The following is a 22,810-nucleotide window of genomic DNA, read 5'->3' as shown; positions in this document are numbered from 1 at the left end:
TGCAAAACTCTTTTTTTTTTCCCCAAATTTTTAACCTAAAAGATAATCAACATAAAAAATAATATAAGGAAGAAAGCCATAAGCACAAAGACACTATATCTATCTCTCTATTATATATTATAGATATAAAAAACATTCGAATGTTACATAAATATATGATAAATATGTAAATGTTGATATATGACACAGAATCATAGAATCCAGTTATAAACGAGTGCAAGATTTTTGGTAAAATATAATATGTAACAGAACACTTTATATTACAATCATAATTATGAACAATAGAGTAATATGGAAAGTGGTTTATGAGTGCATATTAAAAGCAGATGGCGGGCCTGGTGTGGTGGCTCACACTTGTAATCCCAGCACTTTGGGAGTCTGAGGCAGGCGGATCACCTGAGGTCAGGAGTTCAAGACCAGCCTGGCCAACATGGTGAAACCCCGTCTCTACTAAAAATACAAAAATTAGCTGGTTGTGGTGGTGAATGCCTGTAGTCCCAGTTACTTGGGATGTTGAGGAGGGAGAATGGCTTGATCCTGGGCGGCGGAGGTTGCAGTGAACCAAGATGGCACCACTGTACTCCAGGGTGGGCGACAGAGGCACTCCGCCTCAAAAGAAAAGAAATAAAATAAAAAAATAAAAGCAGACGGCTGCACAACAGAGGCAATGTAGGACCACGTAAATTACATCTCTGTAAATTCTGTAAAAAGCAGAAAAGCAACATGGGGAAGGAATGAATGAGTGTATTTGGGGGTGTGACATGTGGCTGAACTCCGCCTCCTTTGAAGCAGCAGCAGTATATTTTGCATAAATTACCCTGGGCAGACAAAGGCCTGTGCATGTCCCTCCAGGCCTCCTTCCCATGCTTCCTTCCCAGGCCCGCTGCTTGCCCCTGGTTTTTGTTCATACCCCATCCCTGGGACAGAGGCTCCTGGGGCATCCCCAGAGCAAGAGTGTGTGGAGCTCACAGTAGGTGCTGAGTGATGTCTACTGAGCAGACCCCAGCCTGGGATGTGACTGATGTGTGTTTAGAGACTCACTGTCCTGTTCACATTCCACTAGCAACAGATTTTAAGGAGCACACTTTCTTTTAAGGACATGAAGATTTTATTTCATAAAAATCACAACATATTTTCACAACTTAGTGTCATCATCTTCTACTATAAACTAAACATGTAATTCTTTCCAATTTCTTATTTTTGGCCAAATTATGTGTAGATAATAAAAGTACTGCAGAAGCCAAAACATAGAGCCTATAAATAAAGTGCACAACTTTCATTCATTGGAAATAAAAGGTTTAGACAGGTTTTGTTCTTTACTTATCTTGAAATATTAGCTATATAGATGAATATGGCAACAGTTAAAAAAACAAATAATTCCATCTAAAGTAAAGATAGTTCCTTACTTGATTTCTTTCACTAGAAACTAAATAAGGAGAAATATCCAAGTGTAAATTGTAGGAATACAGTGTTCTCACTTCTAGGTGCTCACGGGCGTGATGAGGGTCTGCCACCGTGGTCCACGTGACCTGGTTTCTGGGGTCACAGGAGCCTGGGGCAGTGGCTAAACATGGGACTTTAGTCCACACTAAACATGGGACTCTTTGCTGAACAGCAGCCTTGGCCTGCAGCAGCCAGGTGTGCCTGCCACAGCACGGGTGCAGGGGCCACACGCAGGGCCCGTAGCACTGTCACCATGTGTCAGGTGGCTGGTGCAGCACGGGCCTTGCCTGACAGAAGAGCAAAGGTTCACCCCTGCAGACATACTGCTCCCTGCCCACCCTCCCCATGCAGGAGAGGCCTGCAGATGACTGGTCCACTCCAGGTGACCAGGGGAGAGTTACATTAAGAAGCCACCAGGCGGGATGCAAAAGGGCACAAGCTCCATGGAAAACTCACTCTGAAACAAGGCAGACAGGGCTGTGGAGGTGCTGAATGGAATCATGGTCACAGTTTTAAAGGAAGACTTTCCAGTATGAAAACCAGGTTTGAATGTCTCACCCACATTTCACAGACACCACGGGTGCTCTCGGCACAGTATGAACCTCATAGCCCGTATCTCAGTGGTGTCTTAATTCACATCTGTGATCCCAAACCTATGTTCCACAGGATCATGTCCACACACAGGTCCATAACGATTATCCCATCTCCTCTGGGGCTGAGTCTGAGTCCATAAATTTCCCTCAACACAGACGACATGGCTGTCGCCAGCCCTCCCTCTCCAGGTCAGTGGGGACTCAGCGTGGGTCACCCTCGTGGTGACCAGATGGAGTGCAGGGTGCTACCTGCCACGTGGTCTGCCCAGCAGAAACTGAGTAGAGCGCCTGTGAGTCATGAGGACGGCTCCGGGGAAAGTGGTGTCTTGGAAAATGCCCTCCATTTTCCACCTGGACACCAGGCACTGCAGGGACACGACCAGCTCCTGTGGCCCAAGAACCACCAAGGAGGCTCGCACACAAGGAAAGAAGGAGGGCATCTTAAGACTGAATTGGGGTCCAAAGAGGCAAAACTCACAGAGGATGGCCAAGAAGCTCCCCCAAGCACTGGCACCATCAGGCGGTCTCAAGGCCCAGAGTGGCTCTTGACGTGCACAGAGGGGACCCCCCAAGGACAGGGCAGAGAGGTCACCCTCACCTGGAGAGTCAATGACTCCCGCCCACGGCTTGAGCTCGGCTTGGGCAGGGCCCAAACTGATGACAGCACAGGTTGGCCCACGCTGGCACCATCTATGGAGACACCACGGCTGGCGCCAACTGTGGGGAACTCACCAGTGAATTCAGACCCTGGGGACTCCTCATGCTCTTCCCCACACACCCCCAGCTGCCTGCACCTGACTGTCTGGGGGTGCATGGGGACCTGAACCACCTCTTTGGCCCTGAGTCCCCAAGTCCCACCAAGGCACAGAGGCTGAACGTCTCTTCCTGGGGCTGCGGGACCTGAGTGTCCTGGCCTCGCTGGGTCTGGTGCTCAGTGACGAAGGGAGGCTCAAGGGCACCATCACCGTCAGGCCACTGTGTCCTGGGAGTCCCCAGAGGGAGTCACTCAGCGCACAGGTGGACGTGAGGCAGGAGGGCCCACGCTGGCCTGGGTATCAGGCTGCTGGACTCAGCAGTGTGCTCTGACAGCCAGAGTCACGGGAGGACGGCTATCTCAGGGCCATAACACCCAAGTCCAGACAGCGGCAAGGAGAGGGTCCCACGGGCAAAGATGCGGAGTTTCATTCCGTTTGGGGGGGCGGTGTTCTGAGCGCAGCCTGGCCTGGTTGGCAGCCTCCCGGCTCACACGGCTGACAGGTCTATGCGGTGGGCAGAGTGGCTGCTCTTGTCCCAGGGGCTGAGCTTGGTGGAGGCCGTGCCTGGCCGGGCCCCATTCATCTGCAAAGCATAAACGGATGAGCAGTGAGGGGCCTGCTCCCGGGGGAGAGCCATAAGCCCAGTGAGCACGGGGAGCACTGGGCCCACAGCTGCCTGAGGATTCTCCCTGCGGTGGGGCAAGGTGCATCCCCTGGGGGAGATGAAGATGTGTACACTGTGGCATCTCCACCTGCAGAGTTCTCCACACTGACCTCCCTTCCGGCACCACAAGCATGCTGTGCTGAGTGCTCACTCCCTCCTCTGCTCACCCATCCGCCCGGCACCCACGCTTTCACCCCCGTGCATCTGTCCATGCTGGTGTCATTCCATGGTGAGTCATGGAGCGTGCCACGCACCTGGCACAGTTGTAGCTGTGGGGCTAGAGCAGTGCATGAGCCAGCCAGCTCCCGTGGAGCAGGGCAGACATGGTCCCTAAGCAAATGGAAAACCACACAGCTGTGGGTGGAGGCGGAGTGCGAAACTGGGTGGGAGTGCCTTGATTGAGCACCATGTGCGGGGAGGGACTTCTGAGGATGGGACACTGGAGCAGGCTCCAGCAGGTGGGAAGCAGTGGCGCAGTGAGAACCCTAACAGGGCCGGCTCCAGACTGCCTGGGGGCCTGCCTGGGCTCTGGAGGGCGGCAGGGATGGGCCACCTCATGGTCAGTTGATCTCTAAGTCCTTCCATCCCTAAGTGAACACAAGAAGCCCTGACCCTTCAGGGTCAAAGGGGAGGGCTGTGGTGACTTCATCATGACACAGGGCACTGTGTGGGGGACACGAGCCCAGAGCACGTGCAGCCTGTGGGCTGGAGTCAGGCAGGAGAGGGGGACAAAGACTGCTGGGCACCCGAAGCCACTTCTGCTGCCTGCACACCCCATCCTGCTGCCTGCACACCCCATCCTGCTGATGCACACCCCATCCTGCTGCCTGCACACCCCATCCTGCTGCCTGCACACCCCATCCTGCTGCCTGCACACCCCATCCTGCTGATGCACATCCCATCCTGCTGCCCGCACATCCCATCCTGCTGCCTGCACACGCCATCCTGCTGACGACCGAGCCTGGGGATGGAGGATGGGCTGGGACCCTCGGTTTAAGGAGGCTGCACTCACGATGTCCGAGTGGAAGGGCTTCGCGTTGGCTGTGCGGCTGGAGCTGCTCGTGAGGGACCAGACCTTGGTTTTGTGCTTGAAGGCGGCTCTCACCTTAAAAGCAGGGAAGGGATCACAAGAAGCAATTTCAGAGGCTGCAACAGCCGTAACCAGAGGAGTCTGTGCCAGTGCAACCCCAGAAGCAGATGTGCGGGGAAGGTTGGGATTTGGAAATAACAGAGTCGGAGCTAGTGGCTCCACAGCTGAGCTGTGCATCGCTGCTCTTGTGTGGCAGACCCAGGTTGTGCCGCAGGCCAGGGAAGCTGGGTCTGGAGTGGACTCTGCTGGGCTCCTCACACACAGCAGTGAATGTACCGGGGTGAGTGTGAGAGAGAAGCAAATAAATAAAAATGCGTGGTGGGCGGGTGGGTAGACTTCCATGGCTGCACGGCCTTCCTGCCACCCGGATCCACCTCAGGCCTTGCAAGGGGTCACTGGGTGTTGTGATCATGCAGCCCTTCTGCCCGGTCACCATCCTGCTCAGCGACTCTGCTCTGCCCTCCTCGGCCCACTTGGCCTGTCCTTGCAAACGGACACCGCCACTGAGAGAGACCGGGCAGGGTGACCCCTCTGCCCTGGCCCATTCCCCACCCCAAGGCAGCTCCCACAACCTCAGCCTGGCAGGGGCTCAAAGCTGACTTGGGAAAAGTTCTCCCACAGGAACAGAAGTCCTTGGGGCAGCCCCTGCTTTCCCCCAGCCAAGTACATGGCAGGTGCCAGGCTCAGAGCAGCACCGAGAAGAATGAGCCTGTGCTGGCTGCCCCAGTCCAAGGAAGCCACATCACAAAAGTCCCCTTCCCAGCTCCCATGGACAGCAGTCCTCCCTCTCACAGCCAGGCCAGCTTCCCCAAGGCCTTGAGGAGGACTTTGGGGAACACGCCTGCATTTCCCCAGGATGCAGTCGCCACTTCTCCAGGGAGAGAAGATGCTTGTCCATCGCTTAGCAACGAGGCAGGGAGAGAAGAGTTGCTGAGCAGCAGGCCCAGGGCACACAACTTGTCATCAGGAACACAGCTGGCTCAGGATTTGAGTCCCAGACACCACCCTGATAGGGCAACGCTATTCCCACTCCTGTGACCTTTCAGAAAGGAAAAGCCAGCTTCATACTGCTAGGAAGTAGAGTGGACGTACCTCTGAATTCAGGAGACAATGGAAGAGGAAGATGAACAGTCCCTGGGAAGGGAGGGAAGAAACGGAGATTAGAGCCCTTTGCATGTAGTTCGGAACACTGTCTGGAGGTTCCTCCCATGCAGCCTGAGAGTGACACTGGCACCGCACGCTGTGACACCAGGTCCCATGACCTGGGGCCTGTGAGGACGGAGGGGCGTCTTGGGTCCCACCCTGTGATCCAACCTAGATTTGGGCAGCTGCTTGGACCGAGTTCAGAGCGGGGGGGGCTGCGTGGGCAAAGGTGCAACGGCAGGTGGGTTCCCAGGCAGGCTCAGTGCGGGGCAAGGGCAGGCACTTCCGGAAGACGTGCCACCGGCCTGCAGACACAGACACAACTCGAGTAGCCTGGGGAGGGCCGGGAGGGCCATGGATGGTGAAGGGGACCCATGCCTGCCCTCCCTTGCGGGCCCATGGGTCTGAGGGCCCTGACCCTTGGCATCCCAAGTCTTTGGTTCCCAGGTGACCCTCCCCGGCCCTTCACACAGAGGGCAGCACCTGAGGACTGCCCTGGCCACCTCTTTGCCTGACTCTCTTTCCAGAGCTGCCACAGGCTGACTGTCTTACTGTCCCTCCATTCCCAGCCAGGACGTGCCAACTACAGATGCCGGCCAGAAGCACAGGCAGCCCCACCCTGAAGGGGTCAGGATCCTGCAGGCCCCGCTTTCTGAGAGTCCTCGGGCTTTGGGGATGCCCTGCATTACAGGCTCCTGAGGTACAGCGGGGAGGGCAGGCCCCGCTTTCTGAGAGTCCTCGGGCTCTGGGGATGCCCTGCATTACAGGCTCCTGAGGTATGGCGGGGAGGGCAGGCCCCGCTTTCTGAGAGTCCTCGGGCTTTGGGGATGCCCTGCATTACAGGCTCCTGAGGTACGGTGGGGAGGGCAGGCCTCCCTCCAGCCCTAGCTCCCTGCACGCCTGCTCCTGACGGCTGGTGGCCCCACCTCCCTGCTACCCCCCGTGGGCTCTCACCTGCAGGGAGTTGAGTGTGGCAAACATGTACTGGAAAACCACAGCACAGCCGTTGACAGCAAGCACGCCAAAGACCCATGAGGTGCCCAGGATGGGCAGCAGCACGGCCACTGCCTTGGCTGTCAACCTTGAGAGAAACAGTGACGGTCATCCTGAGCAGCAGGAGGACAGGTGCAGGCTGTGAGGACTGCCCTCAAGACGCCAGGCTTCCAGATGGGTGTAGGCACCGCCCCGCTGGGAGCAAGACCTGGGGTCCTCCCTGCAGGTGGCCTTGGGTGAGGCGTTTACCTGGAAGGAGCTTCGGAGTTTCCACACCTCCATCCCCTTACAGCTGGGGGGTGCGAGAGAGCTCCGGAAAAGTTCAGATCGCACCCCGGGCTCACCCAGGCCACAGGGAGACTCTGCCCAGGCCCAGGGCTTGCATTTGAGCTGTTTGCAAAGATGAGGAGGAGGAGCCAGGCCGGAGGGGAGAGATTCGGGGGACTGAAGCAGCAGAGGGTCCCTGAAGCATCCAGAACCCAGGCCTCCTGTGAGACACTTGGAAGGGGGCAATGAGGCCTGGGCCTGAAATGAGGCCATGGCCAGGAAGAATTCTCCAGGCCTCTCTGGGCTGCAGCCCACGTGTCCCCCGCTGATCACCCAAACCCTCCTGTGACACTGACAGTGAGTTCTCAGAGGGCAGGACCGACTGACCGTCTTCATGGCCCTGGTCATGCTCAAAGGACGTGCTGAACAAAGGCTTGCTGAACTGTGCTGTGAACTGACAGAGCCCCATCCCCGAACACACCCCCTACCAGCATGCGTTTTTATCTCCTTAGAGCCCCACGGGCCCTCGACACAGGAGAGGCAGGTTATATATTGACCCCATTCATTTTCTAATAAGAAAACTGAGGCCCCACAGTCCCTGGTAATAGCTAAGGTGATAGAGGGTTTCATCAGGGGCAGAACCAGAGGGTATGCAGACGTCCCCACCTGGGCCAGAGTTAGCACCCACTCTGACTGGGCCCACCAGCTGTCTGCCTCAAAGCCATTCCTGATGTGCTGTGTCAGTCATGGCCAGCTAACTCCAGTCCAGTCCATCCTGACTTCTGAAACAGCTGGGCCTTCCACAGCAAGGACCTTCTGCCTTTGAACTTTAGAGAAAAGTCTAGAGACTAGTCTAGAGTTCCTGCTGCCCAGGTCAGCCACTGTTACATGCCTCAGTTTACCCCTCATCACTCCGCCCAGTGACTGAGACTGTCATCCTCACAGACTGTGGATTCCGTAAAGGCTGGAACTTGGTCTTTTGTCTCTGTAACCCCTAAGTGCATCCCAGCACCAGGACTCAGAGGCTCTCAGGAGATAAACACTGAATGAATGAATGGTGAACAAATGGACAGCCATGCAGCAGTGCTGCACACGGATCTGGCACCTCCCTGGAGGAGGTGAGACGCGGCCATAATGAGCTCCCTTGTCAAGAGCCCAAGAACCTGGCACTGACAGCTCCTGGCAATGGGTGCCTATAAAACCCAGAAGTGTTCCAGCACTTCAGATCTCAGAGAAGCTGCAGCCAGCTTGTTCTCATAACACTAACGCAGTAAAAATAAAACACCTGTCTCTGAGAAACAAAGATATCATGCATTATTCAGCTACAATCTTTACATCCCGGGAAACCATATTTGAAATGAAAGGTCACCGAGAAATAGGTACCAAAATGTGCTACTTTTAAAGTGATGGTTTGACTTTTCTTAAAATGAACAATAAAAGAAGATATTGGGGGAAGACACCGAGCTGAAGCTCTGAGGAGTCTCAACACAGCCAGAGCTGTCAGTGTCCCTGGTCAAAAGCAGGAAGGGGTCCCTGGATCTGGAGGAGGCTCTGGGCAGGGGGTGTGATTTCCTCTCTGATCTATGACCCCCTTCTGCTCCCCCAAGGTCAGCCCTGGCCTGGGGGGCTCAGGCCGAGTCTCTGGCCCCCACAGCCACCTGCTCACAGGTGCACCTCCGTGGGGGTCTCACCCTGACGCCCCTGCCCCCAGGGTCCCTCTTGTAAAACCTGACCATTCCCTGCTTCTTTTTCAGGAGTCTGAAATCACAGTCAATAAACAGACTTTTTTAAAAAGTGAAACCAGATTTCTCCTCCTTCTCAGACCTCACCTGTTCTATTCTCCACTTTTCTTGTGTGTGGCGGGGTTTGGGGGGGATGGGGGGGAGTGTAAGCCAACCCTGTGAAGAGCCCTGAGGAAGAATCTCATCTCGTTATTCACTGAGTACTGGGCTGCTTGGCACGAAGAAAATCACTAGAGTAAAACCAGAGGATGAGGAATAGGAAGGTGCTGAGGAAACTTCCTCACGATGTCGACTGCCCCCTTCCTGCCTGGCGCTGCGGCTCTCTGGCTCTGCTTCCTCAGCCCTGGGAGTCCAGTGTTACACAATCCACACTAAGACTGTGAGGAAGCATCCCCCGGGGGCAGACCTGGCTGCCCAAAGGAGAGGAGCTGAAGGCGTTGGGGAATGTGCTGGGTTGCACAATGGAGAGGGACCCAGAGAGGTCTGTCCCCAGAGACGCCTGCCTGCACCTCCCTGGGAGGGACGCATCCCTGGGCTGCCAGGTGCAGAGTCAGGTGGGAACGGTGGGCAGTGCCTTCAGCTGTGCCCTGCAAAGACCTGGGCATGCTCTCCCGGGGCACGCTACCTCGAGCCTTCACAAGAGCTGCAGACACAGTGCCAGCCTGTCGCTTGGAGGACATTTCCATGGAGAAGCAAAGGCAGTGGACAGAAGCTGCTTCCTGGATGGGCACTGCTGGGAGGCTGGGGGCAGTGGGGTAGAGATGGAAGTTGGTGCACAGGTGTGAGGCAGGTACACGGGAGTGTTCTGCTGACAGTGGGTGTAGTGAGTAGTGGTCTCATCGGGCTCAGACAGGGGAGCGTGAGCTTTTGCTTGAGACAAGCTGGCAACAGACTGGCCGACCCTGAACGCTGAGGTGAGGGCCCGGGGAGCTGAGGGCTGGGGTGAGGAAGGGACGCGTCCCTCCCCGGCCAGGCCACGAGGGGTCCAGGAGACCAGCCTGGTCTCAGCAATGGAAGAGGAAAGGACATGATCTCTGACCCCACAAGCTTCTCTTCTCGCACGGGGCACAGCCCTTGAAGGTTTGCAGGAGCTGAACAGCCCAAGGAGGCTGCAGCCTCTTGTCAGGTTAATTTATGGTGTTTGGAATTCATTACGGACTAATTCTCTCATAGATTCACTGCTGACATATTTACCACTTTTGCTTTCACATCAGAAAAGATATACGGTGGCTGAAGTAACATTACGGAACGTCAGCTGCCTGGTACCCATGCCCTATTCTTCACCAAGCCCCCAAATTCCCTGTGAGGGACCGCCTCCCCAGCTTTCTGGCCCTGTGGTTTGGGGGTGCTGACTGAACAGTCACAGTCACATGAGTGAATCCCCTCTACAGGGTCTGGCTCAGGGAGGGCACAGGCCCAGCCTGAGTCCCCCTCCTCCTCCAGGCGCAGGCCTCTGTCTGAGCAGGTGGGACAGGGACTCCCCCGTGGGCCTGAACCCCTGCCACAGCCATTCTGCCACCAGGGGACAGAGTTGACCTCAGCCTGAAGCTAACACGGAGGATGCGAATTACCAAACAATTCCTGCCATGCCTAGACTTCTGAGCTCTGGACTTTACAGTCACCTGCGTCAGTCAGTCCCCCTTCTGTAAGGCCAGCGCATGCTGGGATTTCCGTCACCTGCAACTGGCTGGGCCCTAACAGATGCTGTCAGGACACCCCGATGGCAGTGAGTTGTGTGGCTGGAATCCCTCCCAGGGACCCCTGCCCCTTCTCCAGGTGGGCAGCCCAGAGCACGCCAGGACGCTACTCTCCCTTGGACTTTCCCTGATGTGCCAGCCGAGGCGGAACCTGTTATCCTGTTCTGCACATGAGGAAGGTGAGGTGCTGAGAGGCTAAAGAACTCGCTGAGTCCAGCGGATGGCCAGGGCAGAGGCAGGATTGGCAGGGGCTCTCTGGCTCTAGAATCTTCCCCGTTGCCGCCCCCACCCCTGCCCCAGCTGCTCATCACCCTGGGGTGAAGAAATCCCTAGGAGAACATCCGTAGACCCTGTTCTTCTACACATGGGAGCTCTGGGGCTGGGTAAAGGCCTTGTCCTGGGTCACGAGAGCCACGCAAGGGCATGAAACCAGAGCTGCCCCAAGATCGCAGGGACACCGAGCAAGTGGAGGGCTTTGGTGCCGGCCACAGGAGGCAGGAGTGGCTATCTGTCCTGTAACCTCAAAGCAGTCCTCTGGGGGCGGAAGGGCCGTGGCACTGCTGGCAGCCTGAGGTCAACTTACTTGAAGGCACTGGGGTCTCCATGGATCTTGTAGTTGTCGGCGCTGATCTGTGAGATGACTCTGGTCACAGCGATGAGGATGCCAATGTTGACCTGCACAAGAAGCCAGGGAGGAAGCTGAGGAGGGACCGGGCCGCACCTGCAGGAGAGCGGCATCCGCGTGGCCACTGCCCTCACCACAGGCTACCCCTGCCCGGCCAGGGCTCCTGGGACACAGGGCCATCGCTGGGACAAATCTCACTCTGTTCCGTGGGCCTTTACCGACACACACAACGTGCAAGCTTGCCTCTGAGAGCTCCTGTGCTGTGAAGACGGCAGAGCCAAGTTCTAGTCCCAGGAACACATCCAGGCATGAGGGGATGAGCCTGGGCCAGACCTCATCTTAGCATCTGCTCAGTTAGCGTGACCCTGGGCAACTCACCCAGGTCCTCGGAGCCTCCGTGCCCCAGGTGATGAGAATGACGGTGCCTATTGTGCAAATGACTGCTCAAGTGCCAGGCCCCAGCCCAGCAGCTGGCTCTCATCTCCCACCCGGCCCGGGCCTGTGGCTGTGTGAGCCACAGAAGCTGCGGCTGAGCGTCATCATCTCCTGCCAATGCCCCTCCTTGCTGGGAAACTGCTGGAAGGCTCCCGTTGGGACCTATGGCTGGGCGGGGCACTGAGGGGCCCCCGATAGAGGCTTCAGCACAACCTGCCCCTCACCTGGGCAGCTCCCTCAGTAGGAGGCTGGCGAGGCAGGCACAGCAGGGAGAAGAGTTCCCTAACGTCCTCTGGCTGCAGGCTTAGGGTGAGGGTTAGCCTTCTCTCTCGTGTCTGAAACATTCTGAGGCTGTGTATAGAGGCAGCAAGGAGCAGCTCCAGCGGAAAGTCCTCTGGGTGAGCTCTCAGGCACGAACTTTCAGGCAATGAACAGGACTCTACCCGGCCGGCCTCACAGGGCAGCTGCTGTCCCTACGCCAGCCTGGGTGCAGCCAGAGCCTGGCAGTCTCTGAAGGGAGCTGCAGTCAGAGAGCAAGCCGCTGGGCCCCACACGGGATGGGCCAACCTCATGTTTGCACACATCTGCACCCCTGGACTAGGTGCCCGCGCCAGGCCTTTCGGAAGCACCAGCTGAGGCCACCTCACCCTAGGGGCCTTGAAGGCACCTTCTGTGCCCAGGACTTTTCCACTGTGAGCCCTTCCCCTTCCTCCTCGCACAGCTCCCAAGCCCAGGAATCAGCAGAAGCCATCCGCTCAGGGCTCTCTCAGCAGGAGATGGCCCTGTCTGCACGGAGGCTTCAGACCCTCCTGGTGCTGTTCTCTGGGGGAGAACAGTGCATGGTGGGACTGCCCCCTCCTGCCTAGCCCTTTAGGACACTATTGTGGCAGTGAGCACCCCAACTGTTCCCTCCTCAGCTCCTGTTTTCACTGACCACCTCAACACCTGGCAGCTCAGCTCATGCCCAGCTCAGCTGATAGTCTGATGCACCTTAGTTGCCCTTATTTTCCCATCTGTAAAGTGAGGCTAATAATAGAAGTGTCCCAAGGCCAGGGAAGAGAAAATAAGTGAACATATTAGCCACCCAGCATGGCATCTGCACAAAGAGCATGTCCAGAAACGCGGATGCCCTCCAGCCAACCTCACTGTATAACAACAACAAGAAAACCACACTCAACCAGGAGCAGAAAGCGGGAGCAGCACAGATGACAGGTCAGTGGCTTTCAAATGCAATGATGATTCCATTCAACTAGGACAGTGGCAAAAGCTTAAGCGATTAATGTGCAGTTATTACTTCAAGGAGTGGGGATTTCAACTGCAGACCACTGATGGTCACTGATGTGTGAGTGTGGCCCATGCCCTCGGGGCAGGCTGGCCTTGGCCATCTGCCTGGGAAGCACTTTTGTGCCTCCAGTGGTGGCTACAGCATCACACAGAGGGAGGGTGGAAATGAAAGTTGCCCCAAGTCAAATTGCCACAGACTCTGCTTGCTCTTCTTACTGAGATTCAGAAGTTTTTCTTGAATAAATGCTTTTGGTGTGCATGCCTTTGTTTCTAGAATTCCGAATATTTTTTCAAAACAATTCTTCCAGTTCTTTCCTTGTTTTGGGGGTGGAGATTTCCCTAGGTCCTGACTCTGCCATTCTGCAACTCATGCCCTTTCCCTTGAGGGATTTCTATTCCGGGTACCTCGCCCACTGACACAGGCAAGGGACTGATCTGTAACAGGACTGGAAACAACCTGAACGTCCACACCCAGACAGCAGGGCGGGGATGCCACGCACACACAGAGAGCAGGGCAGGGCTGACAGACACACCCAGACAGGAGGGCAGGGCTGCCACTCACACCCAGACAGGAGGGCGGGGCTGCCACTCACACCCAGACAGGAGGGCGGGGCTGACGCTCACACCCAGACAGGAGGGCGGGGCTGACGCTCACACCCAGACAGGAGGGCGGGGCTGCCGCTCACACCCAGATAGGAGGGCGGGACTGCCACTCACACCCAGATAGGAGGGCGGGGCTGCTGTGCACACCCACTCTATGGAGCACTTTTTGGGTCTGAGACAGACTGAGGCAGCTCTTTGTCGGTGAAGAAGCCACAGCCCCCACATACACTGAAGGCCGCGATGGGGTGGGGATGTAGTTATAGTCCCCCTATCTGCACAAACTGCCTGGATACCCATGAAACCAGCATCACAGGTTACCTGTTTGGAGGGAGGGTGGAAACCAGGGAATGCAGAAACACACATAGGCAGACACATTTATGCATAGATTCTCAAGCTTTTCCTTTCAGTTTTGTGTTGCCAATTCAAAAATCAAATTCTTTAACTAAATTTTAGTTTTAAACAACTATAAATTAAAAGGAAATAATATGAAACCCATTTCCTGTGAACTGAGCAGTGTCCTTGGGGTCAGGTGGAATAGAAAGTTAGTGATGCAGTGTTCCAGTGATTCAGGGGATGGAGAAACCATGAAGCCTGGGACCCATGAGAGGGATGCCTGGAGATGCTGGAGAGGATCTCGAGCAACTTGAGTGAGTGCAGAGTTCTCATCAACCAACACCCCACCTGAGCTCAGGGTCCCATCACAACCAACACCCCACCTGAGCTCAGGGTCTCATCATCACTCCTGCTTTGCCACTGGAGGCTATAAAGTGTGGTTCTGCCCCAGACCTCTCGCTGTTAAGCTGAAAGATGCACACACGACTGTTCCCAGACTTTTCTGACAAGGCCACTGAAAGGATGATCAACTTGCAGCAAAATGTTTTGCCAACGTGAAATGCTACAAGTGATTAATTTGAGATTTCAAGGCCTTTATCTTGACCGCTTTGCATAAGATCTACTATAAGTGTTTCATAACAGTTAAGCTGATCACATTATTACTTGTCAGAATTCATCATCTTTCCTTTTTCTCCAAAGATTTTGCTGGGTCTTTTTTTTTCTTTTAATCTGGGTCAGTCTGCTTTCATTTTCCAGGCACATTTTTTCCATCTTATCAGGATGATACATTTGCTGTAGCTTCATAAGAGGAGGAGCAGCTCGCCATGGCCTCCAGTCCTGTATCAGTGCAGTGAAGTGGGGGACTGTGGCTGTGAGTGGAGGAGCAGCTCGCCATGGCCTCCAATCCTGTACCGGTGCAGTTAAGTGGGGGACTGTGGCTGTGAGTGGCACAAATCTGACATTTCATGAAAATATAAAACAGAATCAGACCCTCACTCCATTTCACTCACCCTCATCCTTGCCTGGCCGTATGGTACACCCACACTCAACTATGAATCAGAAAATGCCCTGGGAGTGAGGCGTATACAGTGTAGAGTACCATGGATATTCCAGCAGCCAAGCATCTCCCCATTAGAACAGCAACAAGTCACTCAAGGCAGACAGATATCAAAGAAACAACCCACAGGCCTCGTTGCAGAAGAAAAACAGGAATGCACATGGAGGCAGCAGAACTGTAAAGCAAAGCTCTCGTGGCTACTCTGAAGGCCAAGATCACGGTGCTCTCTGGTAGGAGGACGGAGGCAGGACTGCATAGGAATCCTGGTGTTCTGTTTCTTGACTTAGCTCAGGGTCACCAGAATGTTGATTTGTGAAAAAACATTGAAATGGACACCACTATTTCACAACGAAAGGGCTATACAGGTACATACACACATATACAAATATGGAATTTACACAACAGTGTGTGCCTCAGTCTGTTTTCTGCTACTGTAACAGAATACCACAGACTGGGTAATTTATAAAGAACAGAGATTTATTTCTTACAGTTTGGGAGACTGGGAAATCCAAAGTCGAGGGGCCTGCATCTGGTAAGGGTCTTCTTGCGGCACTGTACCATAGCAGAGGTCGGAAAAGCAAGAGAGCACAGAGAGAGGGTGTTGCGGGAAGTCAGGGACCCCGAACGGAGGGACCTGCTGAAGCCGTGACAGAAGAACATAAATTGTGAAGACTTCATGGACACTTATCACTTCCCCAATCAATACTCTTTCAATCCCGTCATCTTTGTAAGCTGAGGATGTGTGTCACCTCAGGACCCTGTGATGATTGCGTTAAGTGCACAAATTGTTGGTAAAGCATGTGTGTTTGAACAATATGAAATCTGGGCATCTTTAAAAAAGAACAGGATAACAGCGATGTTCAGGGAACAGGGCAGATAACCATTAGGTCTGACTGCCTGGGAGCCAGGCAGGACAGAGCCATATTTCTCTTATTGTCAAAAACAGGTAAGAAATATCGCTGAATTCTTTCCCCAGTAAGGCGTATTAATAAGTAACAGCCCTGGGAAAAGAATGCATTCGGCAGGGGGGGGAGTGTTCTAAAATGGCTGCTCTGGGAGTGTCTGCCTTATGCGGTTGTAGATAGTGATGAAACACGCCCAAGTCTCCTGCAGCGCCCCCAGGTTTATTAGGATTAGGAAATTCCTGCCTAGTAAATTTTAGTCAGACTGGTCGTCTGCCCTTAAACCCTGTTTCCTGATGTTTATCAATAACAATGCGTGCATAGCAGGACAGGGAACCTCATTAGTAATTCTAGTTTTGCCCTGGCCTTGTGACCTTGCCCTGCCCATCTGCCTTGTGATATTCTGTTGCCCTTGAAACATGTGATCTCTGTGACCCACACCCTATTTGTACACTCCCTCCCCTTTGAAAATCACTAATAAAAACTTGCTGGTTTTACGGCTCAGGGGGCATCACAGAATCTGCTGACATTGGATGTCTGCCCCAGACACCCAGCTTTAAAATTTCTCTCTTTTGTACTCTTTCCCTTTATTTCTCAGACCGGCCGACACTTAGGGAAAATAGAAAAGAACCTAAGTTGAAATATTGGGGGCTGGTTCCCCTGATAAGAAAGAAGGGGGATAAACTTATCTTTTAATCAGAAACCCACTCGTTCAGTAATGAACCCACTCCCCCAATAGCAGTGTTAACTCATTCACGAGAGCAAAGCCCTCATGACCGAATCAGCTCCTAAGGTTCCACCTCTCTGAACGACCGAATCAGCTCCTAAGGTTCCACCTCTCTGAACGTTGCACTGGAAATTAAGTTACATGAACTTTGAGGGAAGCATTCAAACCACAGCAGTATGTCTGTCTGTATTTAGGTATTCGTATCTATGTATCTGTATCTACATGTATCTACAGGCAGTTCCTAACTTAGGGAGGTTTGAGTAACAATTTTTCACCTTTTCAGTGGTGTGAAAGCAATACATGTCAGTACAAACTGTACTCCGCAAACCTATACAACTAGTTTTTCACTTCCAGTATTCAATAAATTTCATTTGATATTCAATGTTGCATTATAAACAGGCTGTGTTAGATGATTTTGCCCAACTCTAGGCTAATGTAAGAGTTCTGAGAATGTTTGAGGTGGGCTAGGCTATGATGTTCTGTAGGTTATATGTATTAAATGCATTTTCAATTTATGATTTTTCTGCTTACGATGAGTTTATCAGGACTTAATCCCATTGTAAGTTCAGGAGCATCTGTATGTATCTGTATCTACATTTATGTTTTCTGTACCTATGCATCTATAGCAATGCATCTCTATATCTGTATTTGTATCTGTATCCATGTATCTGCCTATATTTGTATCTGTATGTATCTGTGTATCAGTCTCTATGTATCTGTTTGCATCTATACCTCTGTATATATGTCTGTAAACATATCTCTAACTGTCTCTATACAGACATACAGCTACCCTGGCTTCTCCCCAAGGGAGACAAAGATTTTAAATCAAAGAGACTCCTTCTCCTCCCCAGACCTGGAGGCACTTTCCTTCTTTCCTCAGTGGGGCCAGCAGAGAACAAGCCATTTTGAAGGCTCAGGCTAAAGTGCCCCTGACATCCACAGAGTCCCTGTTCTTTGGGGGAATGGGGTGTCTAGGCTCTGTGGCTTCTGGAAAATCAGGTGTTATGGGCTGAACTCTGCCCCCTCAAATTCATATGCTGAAGCCCTAAGCCTCTGTACCTAAGAACAAGACCATTTGGAGACAGGTTCTTTAAAGAAGTAATTATGTTAAAACGAGGTCACTAGGGTGAGCTTTAATCCAATGACTGGCCTAAGCAGTCATTTATTTTAAGAGGAGATTAAGACGCAGATGCACAGAGTGAAAACCATGTGAGGACTCAGGGAAAAGATAGTTATCTACGAGCTAAGGAGAGAGGCCCCGGGAGAAACCAACCCTGGCGACCTCTTCGATCTTGGACTTCTGGCTTCCAAAACCGTGAAAAAATAAATTTAAGCTGTGCAGGCTGTGGTCCTGTTACGGCAGCCCTAGAGACTAAGACACCACGAAATGCTGGGCCTACGGGCATGTTCGCATTTTGTGTAACTGGAATCACAGAGTGAATGAAAAGCCATTTCCCTGCCTCATAGCAGAGAACAATTTGAGAAGGGACAGTGGGCAGTGTGTGTGTTTGGCAGTAGATGCCTGGTGGGGGTGTTACTGGAAGTGGCTCGGCTCTGCCCTTTTCTCCTCAACCCTAGGCCCAGAAGGCCCCACAGTGACCCTTTGCTGTCTCCCAAATTCTTGCCTTTTCAGGATGAACTTTGCCAGGACACAGGGAAACTGCATGTCCTAATGCAAACACACAGCTTCCTAAAAGTTTTTAATTTTCATATTATGCAGGCAATACGTGGGTGTTTTTAGATGCATATAATCTTGAAGCACATACTCCCCAAACCCAAACCTCTCCTTAGGGAACCATTATTTTGTGTGCATCTGTCCAGGCATTTTCTTATTCAGTTATATGTTCACATGTGAGTATGTACCCATATAGAGCTTTTAACTTTTTAAACAAATGGGGTCATGCGATACTTGTTATCCCAAAACCTGCTTTCTTCATCTGGAAATAAGGCTGAGGTCTTGTGGGTAAATGAGGAACTGACCCAGATGGCACAAACCCTGGGATCCTCTGAAGAGATGAGAGGGACAAGACCCCCAATCCCCCTCCACAGCACTCCCTGCAGGGGTCGGCTGGAACCTCCATGGCACCCCCTGACCCAGAGGTTGATAAGCTTTCTGCCAAGAGCCAGTTAGTATTTTCGGCTTTGCAGGCCATGCAGTCTTTGTTGCAACTATTCAGCTCAGCTGTTTTAGCCTGAAGGCAGCCACAGACAACAAGCAAATCAATGGACATGGCTGTGTCCAAGAAAACTCAGTCTACAAAGGCAGGTGGTGGGCCACACTGCTGCAGTTTGCTGACCTCCGCACTTGAATCTGGAATCTTTTAAGGCTGCCCCATTCAGCTCTTGCTCCCCTTCCAATCTGCCTGTTGCTACCAATATCCCAGGAGGGCATAAGGACCTCAAGCCAGCTGTGCTGAGAATCATCTGGAAGATTCTAAAGGCCAAGAAGCCGAAACTTCAGGAGGTGGAGCTTAGGCAGGAATACTCTTAAAGCTTCCCAGAGCCGGGTGCGGTGGCTCACGCCTGCAGTCCCAGCACTTCAGGAGAGCGAGGCGGGTGGATCACCTGAGGTCAGGAGTTTGAGACCAGCCTGGCCAACATGGTGAAACCTTCTCTCTACTAAAAATACAAAAATTAGCTGGGCTTGGTGGCACCTGCCTGTAGTCCCAGCTGAGGCAAGATAATTCCTTGAACCCAGGAAGCAGAAGTTGCAGTAAGCCAAGATCATGCCACTGCACTCAGGCCTGGGTGACAGAGCAAAGACTGTCTCAAAAAACAAAAAACTCCCCAGGCCATTCAATTATGTAATGAGTTTGAGGACTCGTTCTGTCCTCCAGGAATGATGGCCACTGACAACAAGGAGTGGGGTGGGGATGGGGCCCTGAAGGTAACGTCCCCTCAGCAATGACAGAAGGGACTCGAGTGAAGCTGGGAGACACAGGGGTGGTGGGTTCCTGGCGCTGGGCCCCACGCCGTGTGGGTGGTGAAGGAGCCACGCAGAGCCACCTCGGAACCCCAGCTGTCACTGACCACGGTGAGACATGAAAGCCAGATGACCAGGACAATGTCTGAGACAGGGGCCTGTTCTGCCCAGGCCCTGCGGTTCCAGAGGGTTGAAGTCAGTAGAGAGAGAGAACAAAAAAACAGCAGACTTGAATACAACTTCCCTTCCCACCCTCTGTCACTGAACGTCCTTTACACCCCCTCCCACTGGCCATGCTCCAGCCAGGAGTTTGATGACCGAGGGGCCTGGAGTCCGTTCTGAAAGCGTTTCTGCATTTTGGCTGACAGAATTAGTCGTCCTCCCAGACGCCCAGGGAGCGCGAGGACCTCTCACTGAAGCCTCTGCCACTCTTTAAAGGGCGGAGTTGGTAAAGCGATGGCAGGTGATCCTCACGCAGCCCTGGGGAGGCGCTGCGGCCCCCAGACCCTAAGAGCTCAACCGCACAGCCCCAGAGGTCCCCTCTGCAGCCGACAGCGATTCACTGAAAGAAAAACCAGCCCTCGGAGCTCTGCAGACGCTGAGGGAGGTTCTGATGCCACAAGCCTTTCCCTTGCGACCGCTCTGCCCCCACAGACTCCAGCCCCTCGTTGGGTGGCGCGCGGCCCAACGCCCCCGGGCCCCTGATGCGCCTCAGCCCAGGGAGCTGCTCCAGCTCGCTGCGGGGTCCTGACCCCACCTGCAGACGGGACGCCTGGGCCAGGACGCGCAGCCCGAGCCCAACCAGGCAGGGCCCTCAGACGCAGGGACGTGGAGGCACAGCGGAGAAAGCACAGCCTCCGCCGAGGTCACCCCTCTGATCACGACCCCACCACGCCAGCAGCTCCCGGTGTCCACCGGTGCTAACGGCGCAAGGAAATCACGTGGGGCAGACCTGGCCAATCACTCCACTCCACCCCATTTCCCTGATTGGTTCTGGGACAGACACATGACTCACCACAGCCAATGAGAACCAGCCTGGGGCTTGCACGGGGAGTGCTGGGGAAAGCCTCGGTTTCCATCCGGGGAGGCAGAGAAGATGAGACGAGCCTCATCCCAGCGCAGGTGCAGGAGCCCTGGGCCCAGCCTCCCCACAGATGGGCCTGACTCAGGAGCCCGTAAATCCCCATCCGTGTTTAAACTCTGAGTTGGGGCCGAGCACAGTGGCTCACGCCTGTAATCCCAGCACTTTGGGAGGCAGAGGAGGGCGGATCACCTGAGGTCAGGAGTTCGAGACCAGCCTGGCCAACATGGTGAAACCCCGTCTCTACCAAAAATACAAAATTAGCTGGACATGGTGGCACATGCCTGTAGTCCCAGCTACTCGGGAGGCTGAGGCAGGAGAATCGCCTGAACCCGGGAGACAGAGGTTGCGGTGAGATCGCGCCACTGCATTCCAGCCTGGGCGACAAAGCAAGGCTCCGTCTCAAAAAAACAAAGACAAAAACAACAACAAACTTCACTTGCAAACCACTGTAACTGTTATGTGTGGTTCCCTGGAGGCTTCTGCTGAGATTCCCCTCTGCAGCCTTGGAGTCCTGGTGACTCCTGAGCAAGGAGTGAGCGGGCGGGTGAGAAGGCGCCGGAGGATGGGGAAGGACGAGCCTGCGCCTGTGCCGTTCTCAGGGCTGTGTGCCTGCACCTGACGCCTCGGCTGGAAGAGCCCTGGGCCTTGAGTGGACCCGCCTGGAAAGCACCGCCTTCCTGAGCGTTCAGGGAAATAAGACCCTCAGTCACTGGTCCAGAGGAGCCCTAGCAAGGAGTGACCAAGGAACGCCACTGCATCCTTCAGAAGCTCCTCAGGGAGCCCCGCGCCATCTCCAGAGCCCGGCACCCTCTCCTCCTGCCCCTCCCCAGCCCCACTCTGCGCCCACAAGGGCAGGAAACCTACCACGATGACAAACAGGGCAGGGGCTACAAAGGCCCAGATGGCGCCACTCCCCAAGGACAGCCAGCAACTGCGGAAGGAAGCAGAGCCGTTACTTCAACCACCTCGTTCCACCTGCCAGCGTACCTTCATCCAAAAGTAGTTGCTCAGGTGATGTCTTTCTCAGCTACAGGGTCCACCTGGGGCAGCCATACAACTTTCCTAATCCCTGCAAATGTATTTTTATCCATGATGATCCCACGTCTCATTCTTAAAGGATTTTCCAGGTTTGCAGACCAGGACAGCAACCTCTGGAGAGTTTAGCCAAAATCCAAAATAGATTTTAATTTCATTATGAAGGAGACCTTTGCTGGGGACTGGCTTTCCTGCAGAGCACTTCAAATATGACCCAATAGGGGCCTTCTGCGAGGGATGACCACACCGATGAGTCGTCAGTGACACAGCACCTGACCATTCCCATACGCCCAAAGCTCGGGGTCAGTTCCACTCCCTCAGCGCCCTCCAACTGAGAGGAAAGGTTCCAGAGGGTCCTAGTGATTGCTCTGATGTCCTGAGAGGAGGGTCCGGTTTGAGGATCTGGCCTCTGAGAAGTGACGCCCAGAACTCAGGCAAAAAAAAAAAGAAAAAAAAAAGTCAGCTCCTTCACAATTTCATCTCCAGAGCCTATGGCACTGTCAAGAGCCTAAGATTCCCTAGGACGTCTCATCTTCTTGACTCCTGGGACACTGTTTCCCAAGGACCTGGAGTGCCTTTAATTGGATCTGGGCAGGTGCGTGGTGCAGTCCTCACTAGCACACAATGTGGCGTCTCCCTGGGGCTGGCTTATTTCACTCCCTCGGTGACTGCTCACTGAGCAGCAGGTCTGCCCCAATGCACAACAAACTCCATCTCATTTACTCCTATGCTGGCCCTGAGGTGGGCGCTATGATCACTCCCATCCTGCAGATGAGGAATCTGAGCCCTAAAAAGCTCAGGTGACTTCACTGTGGGCAAACTGCCTCCCTGCCCCCACTCCTTCCCGAACCTCCCAGACCAGGAAACAGCAAATGCCCCAAAACAAGTGACAGCACCTGTAAGAGGTTCATTCATGGCTGCACACCCAGAGTGTGGAGAGGAGAAACCTCTCATCTGAGGATGCACCGTTTAAAAGGAAAATGCACCGCAAGTCTGAACGGTGCCTCTGCAGAGGCGCGATTCAAACCAGCTCTCCGGAGAGTGGGATGCTTCTGCAAAGAGAGAGATTGTGCTTTCCAGCATTTCATGCAGAATTTTAAGGCAACAGGATAGATACCTTATCCTGTTCAGAAACCCGGTGAGCTTCCTGAACCTGGCTGGTGCTGCCTGGCTTTCGGGCAAGAGTGTGGGAAAGGCTTATATTACAGTCAGACCCTGGGACTCAGGGCTGTGGGTGAGCCCAGCATCCTCAAGCTCTAGATGCGATAAAAGGGAACAAATGTCATCGAGCTGTGTTTGAGGAGAACATTCTTCTTCTAATTAGTCCCTCAACTTCTAACAGCATCCAGAATTGAAAGGATGGGCCAGAACAGTGATCTGCATAACCACGCCTGTTTCAACGTGCTCTCAAACAC

At 53.7% G+C, this 22,810-nt stretch overlaps 1 protein-coding gene across 3 annotated transcripts in view; it reads right to left on the bottom strand.

Annotated features, from left to right (window-relative positions):
- Positions 1-1,085: 1,085 nt before the first annotated feature.
- ADGRD1 (adhesion G protein-coupled receptor D1) overlaps positions 1,086-22,810 on the bottom strand; it is a 186,780-nt gene continuing 165,055 nt past the window's right edge. For 2 of the 3 annotated variants that reach the window (XM_001104579.5, XM_077955845.1), the window contains 6 exons: positions 21,225-21,291; positions 10,971-11,062; positions 6,643-6,769; positions 5,638-5,679; positions 4,468-4,560; positions 1,086-3,374 (listed from right to left, as the gene is read on the bottom strand). In XM_001104579.5, the coding sequence (XP_001104579.3) occupies positions 3,279-3,374; positions 4,468-4,560; positions 5,638-5,679; positions 6,643-6,769; positions 10,971-11,062; positions 21,225-21,291 (517 nt within the window). In that variant the 3' untranslated portion in view covers positions 1,086-3,278. The remainder of the gene's footprint in view (positions 3,375-4,467; positions 4,561-5,637; positions 5,680-6,642; positions 6,770-10,970; positions 11,063-21,224; positions 21,292-22,810) is intronic. The other variant, XM_028830174.2, reaches the window with a different exon arrangement.

This window comes from Macaca mulatta, chromosome 11 (genome assembly GCF_049350105.2).
Source record: "Macaca mulatta isolate MMU2019108-1 chromosome 11, T2T-MMU8v2.0, whole genome shotgun sequence".
Classification (NCBI taxonomy): Eukaryota; Metazoa; Chordata; class Mammalia; order Primates; family Cercopithecidae; genus Macaca; species Macaca mulatta.
This window is presented reverse-complemented; position numbering and strand designations above follow the sequence as displayed.